General features: G+C 44.3%; 1 protein-coding gene across 1 annotated transcript in view; it reads left to right on the top strand.

The window, feature by feature from the left end:
- Positions 1-3,495: 3,495 nt before the first annotated feature.
- KLHL6 (kelch like family member 6) overlaps positions 3,496-13,738 on the top strand; it is a 57,957-nt gene continuing 47,714 nt past the window's right edge. The window contains exon 1 of the mRNA XM_045539774.1: positions 3,496-3,847. Coding sequence (XP_045395730.1) covers positions 3,555-3,847 — 293 coding nt within the window. The 5' untranslated portion in view covers positions 3,496-3,554. The remainder of the gene's footprint in view (positions 3,848-13,738) is intronic.

Here is a 13,738-nt window from a genome sequence, read left to right as displayed (position 1 = left end):
CGTAGTCTCCATATGATTTCTTCAGCTGTAATGAGCTCCAGTGGTGTCCATGAGTTCCTCAGTGGCTTAGGCTGTGGTTGTTAGTGGAGGCTATGGAAAGGAATTGGTGGTGGTGGGGAAGTCAGGTGGGTTGGTCCTTGGGCCTGTGGGTGGTGTGTGTGGGCACTGGTGGTGGTGACAGTGGGATGAGTGTGCCATTCCTCAGGTCCCTGAGTGGCATATGCAAGTTCCAGCAGTGGTGGTGGTGGGGCCTGAGTAGGCCGGTCCTTTGGCCTGCAGGTGGTATGTGTGGGTGTCAGCAGTGGCAGCAGTGGGCCAGGTAGGCCAGCCCTCAGGCTCGTAGGTGGTGCTCATGGTGCTGGTGGTGGCAGTAGCAGCAGTGGGCAGCCCTTGGGCCCCCATGTAGTGCATGTGGGTGCCTATGGTGGCAGTGGTGGGCTGGGCACACTGGTACCCAGCCCCCCAGGTGGCATGCTTTGGTGGGTGCCAGAAATAGGAGCAAGTCAGGAAGCTGGTCCCTGGGCCTCCAGGAGGTGTGTGCAGGTGCTGGCAGTGGCAGCAGGTAGGGTGGGCCTGTCCTTAGGCCTCTGGACAGCATGTGTGGGTGCCAATGTCAGCAGGTGGGATGGGCTGATCTTTAGTCTCCCAGGGAGTATGCGCCAGCTTCAGTGTTGGCAGGCTGAGTGAACCTGTCTTCAGGCCTCCAGATGGTATGTACAGGCTCTGGTGGCAGCAGACAGGGTGAGTTGATCCTCAGGCCCCTAGATGGTGTGCACAAATGCTGGTGGCAGTGGTATTGGTGGGCAGGATGACTCTGTCTTCAGGCCCCAGGCAGGAGGCTAGTTCTCAGGCCCCTTGAAAGCATGTGTGGGTGTTTGGTTGTGCTGCTGAAGAGGGCAATGTTGCTGTCAGTGACAGTGGCCCTGGGCAGGCACCTCCCAGGTTCTGGGGACTGCATGCTTTGTCTCCCTTTGTCCTGGGGGAAGACTTTCTGGTGCACTGCACTGGCTTTTCCCCAGGGTGTAGGGCACTGTGTGGGCTAGAGTGCTGGGGCTCTGGCTTCATCACTTAGTCCAGCTGGCATTGCAACACTATAGCCCCCTGAATGGACATGGTGGGGTGTCAGTGGGGCCCCAGGGATGTGGAGATGCAGGGGCTGTTGGGCAGGGTAGGATGTTGGGGGGGGACCTCAAAATGGCACCATGCTGCAGTTGCTTGGGTCTTGAAGGGTGACTGGGACCCAGCATAAATTCCCTCTCCAGAACAATGTAATCATGTGGACTCCAGGCAACTCCCTATACCAGGCTCAGGACCTGTGAGGGCTGAGGGGTTTTCCTGTGGCTAGGATTACAGGCGTCTGTGGTGGGTGTGTGGACTGCTGGATCTCTCACTTACCTTTCCTCCACTGTGGGGAGGCCCTGCTGGCTCTGACCCAATCTCAGCCAGCCAGGCTGGCTTCCCTCTCCTCTCATGCCTCAGTGGGTCGCTGTCACATCCCTGATGAATTCCAGTGTCCTCTCTTAGATGCTCTATTTGATGTGTGGTTATCTATTTGCTGTTTTGGTCCTTCTTTGTGGAAGAGGTGAGTGCCAGCTGCCTCTAATCAGCCATCTTGATGAGTCCTTCTCCCCTGGCTTCTATAATGTGAGACTCTTATTGTTCACACCTCTGTTGATGGAATATTCTATTATTGAAGAAGCCAAAAGCATCTTAAATGAGAGAGCTCTGGATAAAGAACAAGTTTGGGGGGAATATCAAAGATCCTTCTTTGAAGAGTAAGGGTTCATAGAAGAAGAGAAAAAGAGTTGAGCAGAACTGGAACTCTTGCAGAGGGCTTCAAGCACTACTGACCAGGACCGAGGACAGGATTTGGACTCTGTCCGTCAGGGGGACTGGCAGTGCTCCCACCTGCTGGAAGGTGAATGAGAGCAGCACCATTACTGAATATCAGTCATTTCCCCTACTTGACCCAATGCCAATTTCAAGTGTCAAATATCAGGTTTCTCTATATGCTCCATTATAATCTTATGGGGCCACCATCATATGTGCAGTTCATCCTTGACCAAAATGTCATTATGCTGGGCATGACTGGACTTGTGATGGTTAATTTTAGACATCAACTTAACTGGATTAAGAAGTACCTAGCAACTGGGTAAAGCATTACTTTTGGGTGTGTCTGGGAGAGTATTTTCAAAGGAGATTAGCATATGAGTCTGACTGGACTAGGTGGAGAAGATCTGCCCTCAGTGTGGGTGAGTGCCTTCCAATCAGCAGGGGGCACAGAGAAAACAAAAACAGAGGAAAGGTGAATGTGTCTATCTATCTCCTGGAGCTGGAAAACACTTGTCTCCTGCCTTGGATAACAGAACTCCAGGATCTCCAGCCTTTGGACTCTAGAACTGATACCCTCACTCCTCCCACCCCCACCCCACCCCCTACCTCCTGGGTCTCAGGCCTTTGGCCTTGGACTGAGAGTTACACCTTGGTTCTATGGCCTTTGGATTGAAACTGATCCACACTACTGGCATCCCAAGGTCTCTAGCTTGCAGATGGCCTGTCATGGGACTTCTCAGCCTCCATAATTGAGTGAGCCAATTCCCCTAATACATTCCCTCTGATCTATTTATTTATCTATCTATATGCTATTGGTTCTGCCTCTCTGGAGAACCCTGACAAATACACTCCTGCAAATTCCCTAGGATATAGTGGGATTTTAATAATGACAGTTATTACTAGTTAACTGAGACCTGCAGAGGCAATGAAAATACTTCATGGTCCACTGTTGGATGCATGGTCAGTAGGAGTTGGGTGAGATCAGGCCAATTTGAGACTTGCTAGAGCAATTGGGCGTTGCCTTACCCTGACTGGTCTTCTAGGAGAAAAGACTCTGGGGATGGAGTTTCTGGAAATTGTTTCTTCTCTGCCCCGAGAAGCATATCTGAAACAATAGACATTTTTTTTGGGGGTGGGGTGGGGACATTAATGTTTGCAATGACATTGTTTTCCCTTGAGCAAGGAGGAAGATGAAGATAAAAGACATGCAGTGCCGAGAGAAACAAGAATGTCAGGGATGAGTAGGATTTCCAAGGTTTCCGAGGGATGGAGTGGAGCTCATCATGGGGTCTCAGACTCCTGGGAGGAGGAAGTGGGAGGACTGTAGAATGTCTCTGGCCCATCCCATTGTCAACAACTTGGATTATTGAAGGACCCGGGGTACAAATGTAATAACCAGAAGCAGAGCCTTCCTGCTCACGGATATGAGGGGGGAGATGGACCAAAATAACCACACAGCACTCAGAGGAGACTGAGAAGCCACACCTTCTCTCCCAGAGTCCCCTCCCACACACCTATTCTAAGTAATTTCTAACCCTGTGATTATTCACAGAAAGAAGAAGAATACAAGTTGCTAGCATTTGTAGTAACAGGATGAGAAAGTGCGAGACTTCCTGTTATGTGTGTGTGACAGCTGGTGATAAGTGGAGGGCCCTGCACAGGAAATCCGCTCAGCTTCTGCAATGTGGCCTGCCTGAAACTTGGGCGCTCCTTCAGTCTGGATGTGGATGGCAGGGCAGAGGGGTGCCTGGACCATGGGCGACGTGGTAGAGAAGAGTTTGGAGGGGCCCCTGGCACCTTCTGCAGAGGAGCCCTCCCAGAAAAGGGGAGACTTGGTAGAAATCTTAAATGGGGATAAGGTAAAATTTGACGACACCGGACTCTCCTTATTTCTTCAAAATGGCCTGGAGACCCTCCGAGGGGAAAATGCTCTGACAGATGTCATCTTGTGCGTGGACATTCAAGAATTCGCCTGCCACCGCGTGGTGCTTGCCGCGGCCAGCAACTATTTCAGGTCAGCACGCCTGGGACCAGAGTCAAATTGGGTGCAAGTTGCAAGGAAAATCTGTGTTGATGTGAGATCCCAATCTAACTAATTGGCTGTTATACTTATGGTTTACATATTTATTAAGGTTTCTGTGTTTATTTAAAATATAAGAAAGGAAGCTATCGAACCTTAGATTTTAGGATTTAGGCCACATTAAAAGAGAGATTGGCATCATATAAAAGCACTGTTTATATATTACGGTAAACCTTCTGTGTGTGTGTCCTTGTTCCAAAGGATGGAAACTTATTGAAGTCATGGGAATTTTTCCCCCTTGGTCTGACTAATATGTTGGAAATATGATGTTGTCTTTGTTCAACAACAGAGGTAGAGAAAAAGGATATGGCCCCTCTTTTGGAATTACCAGATGACTTGCTGAAAATGAGGTGCTTCTGTATGTGTGCAGGGGTGGGTGGAAGGGAGTGCAGTTACGAAGGTGTGTTAGGTGCGAGACGCCCTAGTTACAACGAACTCGTAGTCTCACGGAGGGAAGACCTGGAGTCAGGAGACCTGTGCTTCATCCCATGTTGCTCCTTCTTGACAATGAGACTTTAGACAAGTCACTTAGTGCTCTGAATTTCTGTTTGGTCATCTGTAAGATGGGGACAATGATTACCTCTCAGGACTGTTGTTATAATTAAACATGAGAGCGGAAAGGGTCACACGATGCAGTGTCTAGCATATAGTAGATGCTCAATATATTTTTGTTGAAATTTTTCACCTGATTCTGTGTGGTTCAGCTAAGAACTGTTTATTGAATGTTTACCATGAGCAAATCCCTGGGGCAGGAATGTGGGCAAATCAGGAACCCGGTGAATATGGCTGGATCCAGTGTTCTCCATACCAGTGTGGATGTGGGGGAAACCAGTCTGACAGGGCAATGTGAATGAAGAAGGTATTTTGGGAATTTGAAAAGAAATACCCTTATAATTCTTCTTAACAAGATTCTTCTTAACTCTCGGTTCTTGCTGAGGAAATTAAAAACTATCAACCTATGAAAGTACAATGGAAGGTGTTTTCATTTTTCATTTTTTTTTTTTTTAGGTGCTTTAGAGGAAAATCTTGTTTTGGAATTCGAAGAGCAGGGTTGGTGGGTTGGTGTGGGACTGATTAAGTCACTTATGTTGGCAAGGCAAGGGGATATCTGGGTCTGAGGGAAGTAGTACCTGCTACGCGCCAGACAGGCGTAGTTATCTGATCTTACTTTTTAAACAGTGTGATGAAGGGGCTGATATCCCCTTTTACAGATGAGGAAATGCAAACCCAGCATTACATATCTGGTCATTGCTGGAGCATGGATTGGGTACGTTCTAGAAATCCTTGTTACCGCAATGCAACCTCCCGCTAAGTTTGGGGCTTCATTCCACAGGAAGTGTATAAAAGGTGAAGTGTAGTCACAGCCTTCAAAATGGGTTGACATAGGAAAAGACATTACTTACTCTGCCAATATTGATTATATACTGTTACACTGATCACAGCCCCTTTCAGGAGTGAATGAAAGTCAGCAATTTTGTAAGTGGGTCGGCCTGACAGAGGACCAGGACCACTGGCTGTGTGCTCTCGAGTACATCTCCGGTAATCTCTGGTCCTCGGGTTTCTAATCCTAAACAGAAGGGGTTTGGGCTCTGGTCCTTCCAGCCCTGCTGGGATCTAGGATACTGCGGAAAAGTCTCCGTAGTCCGCAGAGGAGGTGGCAGCAGTGAGAAGCTGGAGGCACGCCAGGGTGGCCGTATCTGCCGGTGTCTGTAGAGTCTCTTCCAAAACTGCCTTGATTACAAGGGGAAATTCCTTCAATTCTTTTCTTCAGAGCAGTGACTTTTGATTCTTATTTTGGGATTTCCAACATGACTTTCCTTCTACAATGAATACAGTCCTGGAGACAGGATTCTTTTTTCCGGCGCTACTATTAATAATGACTCTTGTTCGTGGTGTATTTATTGTGGGCCAGACCTCGTGCCATCTGCATAGGGGTGGGGAACCTGCGGCCTACTGATTTCACGATTGTTCTTTTTTAAGTACGGAAGGAGGCAAGAAAAGCTTAATCTTTCTCTGCTGCACCCCTTTTAATAAAAGGATTTGTTCTGCAAAATTTGGATTCAGTCAAAAGGCTGCACTGAAGGACCTAGAAGGCCACATGTGGCCTTAAGGCTGCAGGTTCCCCACCCGCACAACCTGGGGAATTTTGTCCCCGTCTAACAGACGAGGAACAACAGTCCAGAGTGTCGTGGTTAATAAAAAAGTAGCCAAGCTGGGGTTTGGACCTAGGACTGACATTAAATCTGGCATTGCCTCACTGCCTTGCTTGCTTTGTGTCTACAGTTTTGAAAGAGGCTGGGTGCCAAGTTCCTCTTACGCTCAGACTTAGGAAGACCAGAGGCTGCTCTGTCTGGCAGGCTTTACACATAGCCCTGTGTTTTGGAGGGCCTGGAAGCTGGTTGTAAAATATGTAGGTTTTTTTCTTTATTCATTGAGAAAATAAATACTTTCCACAAGTGACTGACCGTAGTTTATTTAACCAATCCCCTGTCAACAGAAATTCAGATCATTTCTAATCTTTCACTATTACGAACAATGTTGTAATGAATAACCTTTATAGATAGGTTATTTCATACGCGTGCAGGAATATCTGGGGATGCATTTCTAGAAAAGTTTGCTGAGTCAAATGCACTTGTAGTCTTAGTGTTTATTGCTAATTTCTTCTTGATTGGGGTTGAATCATTTTTCATTTCCCATGGCATCACCAAGAGAAAGAGGCGTCAGTCATCAAACCATTGAATTTTTTTTCATTTTTTTCCCTCAAAGATATACACATCCTAAAACTATTGAATTTTTGCCAATCTGATAGATGAGAAAGAATATCTAAATTTAGTTTTAATTTGTATTTTTCTTATTTTTATTTTATTTATTACTTTTTTATTTTTTGAGATAGAGTCTCTCTCTGTTGCCCAGGCTAGAATATAATGGTGTCATCATAGCTCACTGTAACCTCAAACTCCTAGGCTCAAGCAATCCTCTTGCCTCAGATCCTCTTGCCTTAGCCCCCTGAGTAGCTGAGACTGCAGGTGCGCACCACCATGCCCAGCTAATTTTTCTGTTTTTTGTAGAGACAGGGTCTTGCTCTTGCTCAGGCAAGTCTTGAACTCCTGGCCTGAGGGAGTCCTCTCACCTTGACCTCCCAGAGTGCTAGGATTACAGGCATGATCCACTGTACCTGGCCAGTATTTTTCTTATTTTTAATGAAGTCAAACATCTTTTCAAATGTTTAAGGGTGATCTGCAGGGTTTGTGTGTATGTGTGTGTGTGAATTATCTCTTCATATCCTTTCAAATTTTGAGGTATAGTTTCTAAAATTAAAATTTATTTTTTATCAAAGTGAGACATGCAAATAGTTAAGACAAAGTCAAATAGTATTTAAAGGCTTATAATGAAAAATAAATATTCCTCTTTATCTCCTCCACCCTTTAATCTTGCTCATCAAAGGCGACCACTTTCAACTTCTAGCTGTTTCTCCTGGTGTTAGCTCTATATTTCTATAATATACGCTTATACTGCTCTTTCTTGATTTCTCAGCGTTAGACATTATTTATTGGTTTCAGATAAGGATTTAGCACTTCTACCTAACTCTCTATCACACACTTTCCTTCCCTAGCATCTCTCAACATATTATCACAACTTTCTGCTGAATCTGTTCTAAGAGTTCATGTTATCATGTTCATGAAAATATTGTTCCCTGTTGAACCAAATTGCATGATATAATTACATTTCCTTCCTTGTAAACCTTTTTGCTTTTCCTGAAGTTATTACTGCACACCTTTTCCCGTTTGCTTAGTTTTAAGGGCATCTTTTGCTCACAGCATCACAAAAATCTTTCACGTGGTCTAATGTATCAAAGAATCTACCAGTTCCATTTTCCTCAGAATCTTCCTCCCTTCCATAATCTTACATGTGTTCTCTGGATTTTCTGCTTAGCTTTTGTCCAGTTGCTTCCCTACCATTCCAGGAATTCCCTTTGACTCTCCTGTGTTGAATGGAGCCTCTCTTCCTTCATCCCCTGTCTTACTCTTCGTTGGTTTACCTTCTTACTTTGATGAAGCACATCCTCCAATAATTTCCTAAGGAAGACTGCATGGCAAGTAAAATTTTAAGGCTTTGCATGCTTGCAAATGTCTTTATTCACTTGGCATAGAGGCTGAATAATAGCCCCTTAAAGATGTCCATGTCCTAATCCCAGGAACCTGTGAATATGTTGCTTTATATGGTCAAAAATACTTTGCAAATGTGACTAACTTAAGGATCTTGAGATGGGGAGATCATTGTAGATCATCTGGCTGAACCCAATGTAATCAGAAGGGTCCTTATGAGAGGAGTAGGAGGATAAAGTAAGAGAGAGGAATATGACAATAGAAGCACATGTTGGAATGATGTGCTCTGGAGGTGGAGGAAGGGGCCATGAGCCAAGGCATGTAGACAGCCTCTGCCAGCTGAAAAGGCACGCAAATGGATTCTCCACTCTAACCTCCATAGGGAGATTGGCTCTGCCGACCTCTTGATTTTGACCCAGTGAAACTCGTTTTGTACTTCTAACTCTCAGCACTGCAAGATAATAAATTTTTATTGTTTTAAGTCACAAAGTTTGTCATAATTTGTCATAGTAGCAATATGAAACTAACACACTTAGGTATAGAATTCTTGAAAATAATTTTCCTTCAGGATTTTGAAAGCATTGCTTCATTGTCTTCTAGATTCCTGTGTTGCTATTAAGAAGTCTGATGCCCTTCTGATTAATGATCTTTTGTCTGTGATCTGTTTTTTTCTCTAGAAATTTTTAGGATTTTTTTTTTGAGACAGAGTCTTACTCTGTCACCTGGGCTAGAGTGCCGTGGCATCAGCCTAGCTCACAGCAACCTCAAACTCCTGGGCTTAAGGATCCTCCTGCCTCAGCCTCACAAGTAGCTGGGACTATAGGCACGTACCACAACACCCAGGTAATTTTTTTATTTTTAGTAGAGACAGGGTCTTGCTCTTGCTTAGGCTGGTCTCAAACTTCTGACCTCAAGTGATCCTCCTCCCTTGGCCTCCCAGAGAGGATTTTAACATTTTGATACTCCACAATAATGTCCCTTGGAGGGGCATATGTGTGTTTTACTCCAATCATTATGCTATGCATTTGCTGAACCTTTTAATCTGGAGACTCATATCCTTTAGTTTTAAGAAATTTTCTCATATTATTTCTCTGGTAATTACATGTACACTCTTTTCTTTTCTCTCTATTTGTGGATCACCTGTTAAGTAGATGTAGACTTCTAGAACAGTCCCCTAGTTTTCTTCTCTTTTTTGAGACTTATATTTCTAAAAGACATTTCTTCTGTTCTTTGTACTGTTTGTTTCTTCTATGTTTCTTTTTTCCCTTTGTTTTAGTCAATTTCATTTTAGGTACTTATATATCTAGTGGTCTTTAGATATCTATTTATATTTAAGAGAAAAGCACTAAAAAGCTAAATGGAGGCTGGAATGAGGTGGGGCGAGGGCTTTGCTGTGGGGTCATTGGATATTAAGCTCACTTTTTTTGGAAGGAATTCCCAGATGCCAGTATTTCAGATTTTTGCCCTGGTGCCTTTCAGTTTTTCAAAGAAGGATTCTCCAGTTTTGTTGCCTGGGAGGATATAAGCCTAGCTGCTTGTGTTCTGGGAAAGGAAGAAGCTGGGTTATATCACTCTTCGGTTTAGATTTATATTTAAATATAACCTGTTGCTGGTTCCCCTCCCTCCATTGTGGCATCCATGAAGCTGGTTGAATTTCTCCAGAAAACAAACCTCATGTCTCCTGCAAGTTGCTGAGGGATTGTTGCTTTGATGGGTAGGGTGGGGATGGAGACCTGAGTGTGGGGAGATGTAACTGCTTCTTTTATGCAGATACTCAACCAATTCCTCTGGTTTTGGTTCCATGCTGCCACCTTCCCTCCACCCCACCTCCACCGTCTGAGGTGTCATCAATTTCTGAGTCTTTCTGGGGTTCTCGGGAGAGAACCAGCTCAGGATTCGTCTTAGCTGGCACTTGGGTTTCTGCTTTCTCCACACGGATCTTCCGTATATTTGAACCTTCCCAATCCACAGGAGGAATTCTGGGATGGCAAGAAGTAGAATTCACCCCAGGTTCAGGGTCCATGTCAGATCCTCTGTGACTCTCCCAGGCCTGCCGAGACAGTAGTGGAGGTGCTGATAAAACCAGCTGGGCTCTTCTTGGTGCCAGGCACAGCACCCAAGTGCTTCACATACGTTATTTCCTTTAATCCTCCCAATACTTATTTCAAAGTGTTATTATCATCTTCACTTTACAGAATCAGAAGCTGAGATTCTGAGAGTCTAACTTGCTCATGGTCAGAAAGCTAGTGGGAGATAGAATTTTTGGATCCTATTTTCTTCTTGTTCTCTTGTGTGTGATAACCCCTGATTTTTGCAAAGACCTACTCTTCCTAAAGAACTAGGCAAAATGCAGACAAAGTCTATGGCAACAGCTGTTATTACTCAATGACTATTCATATTTCTGTTAGCTAGAGAGGTAAGAAACCAATGCTTTGTGTCGCTTTTCATATGAGGGAGAAAACCTGTTTGGCCACCAACTATCGCATTGTCTCTGCCACAAACTGTCCCCAAACCCCAATCAGACACATAGAAAAGAAGTTTCAAGAATTTATTTGTGGTACCAGAGGACAGATGGGGTGGAAATGTGTCAGTCTAGAAATGTAACCATGGTGGCTACAAACAGGGACAATATTAGTAACTTAGACTTTATGTTTCCCTTTGGGGGCCTATTTAAAAGTCTTTGGTGGAATGAGGAAGTTGGGAAAAACTGTATAGTTGAGACCAAGAAATGGGTGGAGGAGAATAAAGCTTAAAAAGTAGCCTATAATGTACATTTAAATGTCAAACAGCCAACTGTTCAAATATTCTCATGGCAAAAAAATGAGGGGAAGCATAAATTTAGCATTCGTTTTTTTTATAAGACTACTAATGACTTTTATAAGTCTACAAGTAATGCTGCTATTTGCATTATGCCTTCGGACAGGTCCCCAGTCAAAGTCATTGGGAAGGATGTGCATGTTGCCCACTGAGCCCCACCTGCAACGGAGCTCTATCTAAACCAGTGGTTCTCATTGCCCCTACTCACTGCAAAATATGGCATGCTCTATAAGTGACAGTGACCTGTGAGAGCAACCGTGCTGTGATTCCCAGGGTTGGCAGAGAGAGGGGAGTACTGGTGATGTGGGCAGGGGTTATCAGGCTTCTCTCAGTCCTATCTGATGACTTGCTCTCCTACATGCATGCAAAAGCTTCCAGGCTGAGGCTGAGCCAATGATAAGCTCTTTGGTTGCTACTGCTGCCTGAGATCCTTGCCTGGACTCTGACCCCTGCCTTGTACCTCAGTCTTTGGGTCTCGTTCCCTGAGGCTATGTTGAGGGAACGAAATATAAAAATCAAGCATGAGGCCAGGAATAGGAAGGGTATTATGGGCACAATCTATGCATTTATTAGTCATTATCACATATTATCTAATTACTGGATGGCAGAAAGTGGGTCAAGAGGCCATGTTTAAATGTTATAATTCTTAGCTTTTTCTCCATTGGTATAAGATGTCTAGAAAGGAGCCAACAAGTCCAGGAGATAGAATGAGTGCAAAGGAAAACAAGAATACATTAAGGCCACATAGGTCTGTATTAAAAATCTGGCTAATAGCAAAAGCATTGAGGATTGCTGCTGCCACCGTGGGTACACTCAAGTGAAGCTGATGATTATACTACCAGTGTTGGGTCCTGTATTTTCCACTTTTACTATTTTCCAATATTGTCCAGAACCAATATGGTGGCAAATATTTATGTACTATAGGTCTATGATCTCTGATTTATAATTCCAAAATTCCCAAAGTGCTAATAAATGAAAAGTTTTTCATAACTTATTTGAGGGTCAAATCCAACTTGAACTGCACTCAAGTTTGAGACACCTGTCCTGACCTCACGTGTCTACTTACAGAGTCTTTGTTTATTCTGCTTAGGGCAACTATTCATATATTCATTGCTGCAGTACTAATGCATTGGATTAAAGAGTGCTGGAGGTGTTATATAATATTTAAGATATGCTAATATCCAAAGTGTTCTGAATGCCAAAGCTACAAGATATTTGGGTAAGGGATTATGGGACTTCATGATAAAGTTAGTTTTCATTTTGGTGTTATTTGTCTACCTTTTTTCATAGGCCTATTTTTATATACTTATAAAAATAGTTTATGTATAATTTTGCATCTTGCTTTGCCCCTCCTTTCATTATAATCTTACTCCTATGGTGTTTCATACTTTTCATAATTACTGTTTATTTACTTATTTATTTTGCTACCAGTTTTAACAGAGGCATAATATGAAAATCATTCTTTCACTGTAGGCATTTAGGCTGCTTCCAATAGTTTGTTTTTTCACAGTTTGGATTATGGATGGGCAACATTTTTCCAGGCACGGTGCTGGATTCTTTTTCATTTCATTTAATCCTCACAACAATATCAACAGTTAGATGACAAGTAGCTAGCATCGTCTCCATTTCACCCTCGATGGAACTTAACCTTGATAGGAAGAATGGTTTCCCCATGGGATCCAAACTGAAAACAGATCTCTTCACAGATGGCAAAAATGTGGTTTTTAGGTCATTTCCTGTGACTCTTAAGCCCTCCCAATCTGCCATGCACTAGTGTGGGCTACATAAGCTGAAAATGAGGAGGAAATGTAATAATCATTGCCTCTATGCACATGTATACACATGCACAGGCAGGATATGGTTGGCACATTCCTCCCAGTTTGTGCCTGGGGGTCTAACAGACCCCCATAGCAGCAAAGACCTAGCATGCCTTAGGACATCAGTCTGGGTCAAAGGGTTAAATAAGAAATAAGAAGGCAGGTCCAGGTGTGCAAAGTGAACAGACAGCATGCTCTGAAAGTATAGGGCCTCAAGAACCTACAGGACATCACTGGAGCTAAAACCAGAGACTTCTTGGTATAGTGGAAAGAACTTACGGCATTGGGATTTGCGTCCAGACTCTGGCATTTATTGGCTATGTAAATCTTGGAGGAATTACTTGGCCCCTCTGAGGTTCAGCACGGATATCTGCAACACAGTGAGGCTGATGATGTGTGTCTACATATCCTAGTGAGCTGTGAAATGCAAATAATAAAATGGATTCATATGCAAATTTATTTGGCTAAACACTTTATGCATGATAATAAGTCAGATTTCTTAGTTCCAAGGAACAGAAATCCACTCTGGCTTATTTGAGCCGAGGAATTTATGAAAGTGATAGTAGGAACTTGCAAAATCCCCCCGAGAGTTTGGAGAACCAAACTCGGAAGACAGGTGCAAAGGAGGCCAGACAGCAGCCAGGACTACCACCCAAAGCCACCCAGAACCATGTGGGGAGGACTCCCCCACAGCTGCAGGATCCTGGAGGCCACAGCTGCACAGCTGCAGCCACTGGCACTGTGCCAGGGCTGGTTCTGGACACTGGAGGCTGCTGCTGCTTCCGCTGGCTCCACCCAAACAGGCTCTCCTCTGCCCCTGCGTCTTTGCATCACTAGCTCCCAATTCAGAGTCTGGGGTTGGTTTATCTTGTGCGTCAAGGCTGAGTTACACATGTTAATGTCTCGGCTATGGCAGAAGCTGTGAAAAGCCTTCAGCTTCTGGAGTAGGAAGTGGCTTCTTCCACTCACTATCTATCTCTGGTTGGGAGAGAGACTTCTCCACCCCTAGGGAGGGGTTCAGATGCTGGGCAACCAAAAAAATGATGAGTGTTTATTATATGCCCCTGCTATGTGCCAGGCCTGCA

This window comes from Lemur catta, chromosome 1 (assembly GCF_020740605.2).
Source record: "Lemur catta isolate mLemCat1 chromosome 1, mLemCat1.pri, whole genome shotgun sequence".
Classification (NCBI taxonomy): domain Eukaryota; kingdom Metazoa; phylum Chordata; class Mammalia; order Primates; family Lemuridae; genus Lemur; species Lemur catta.
The sequence above is the reverse complement of the archived record's forward strand: the minus strand, read 5'-3'. Positions and strand labels throughout refer to the sequence as shown.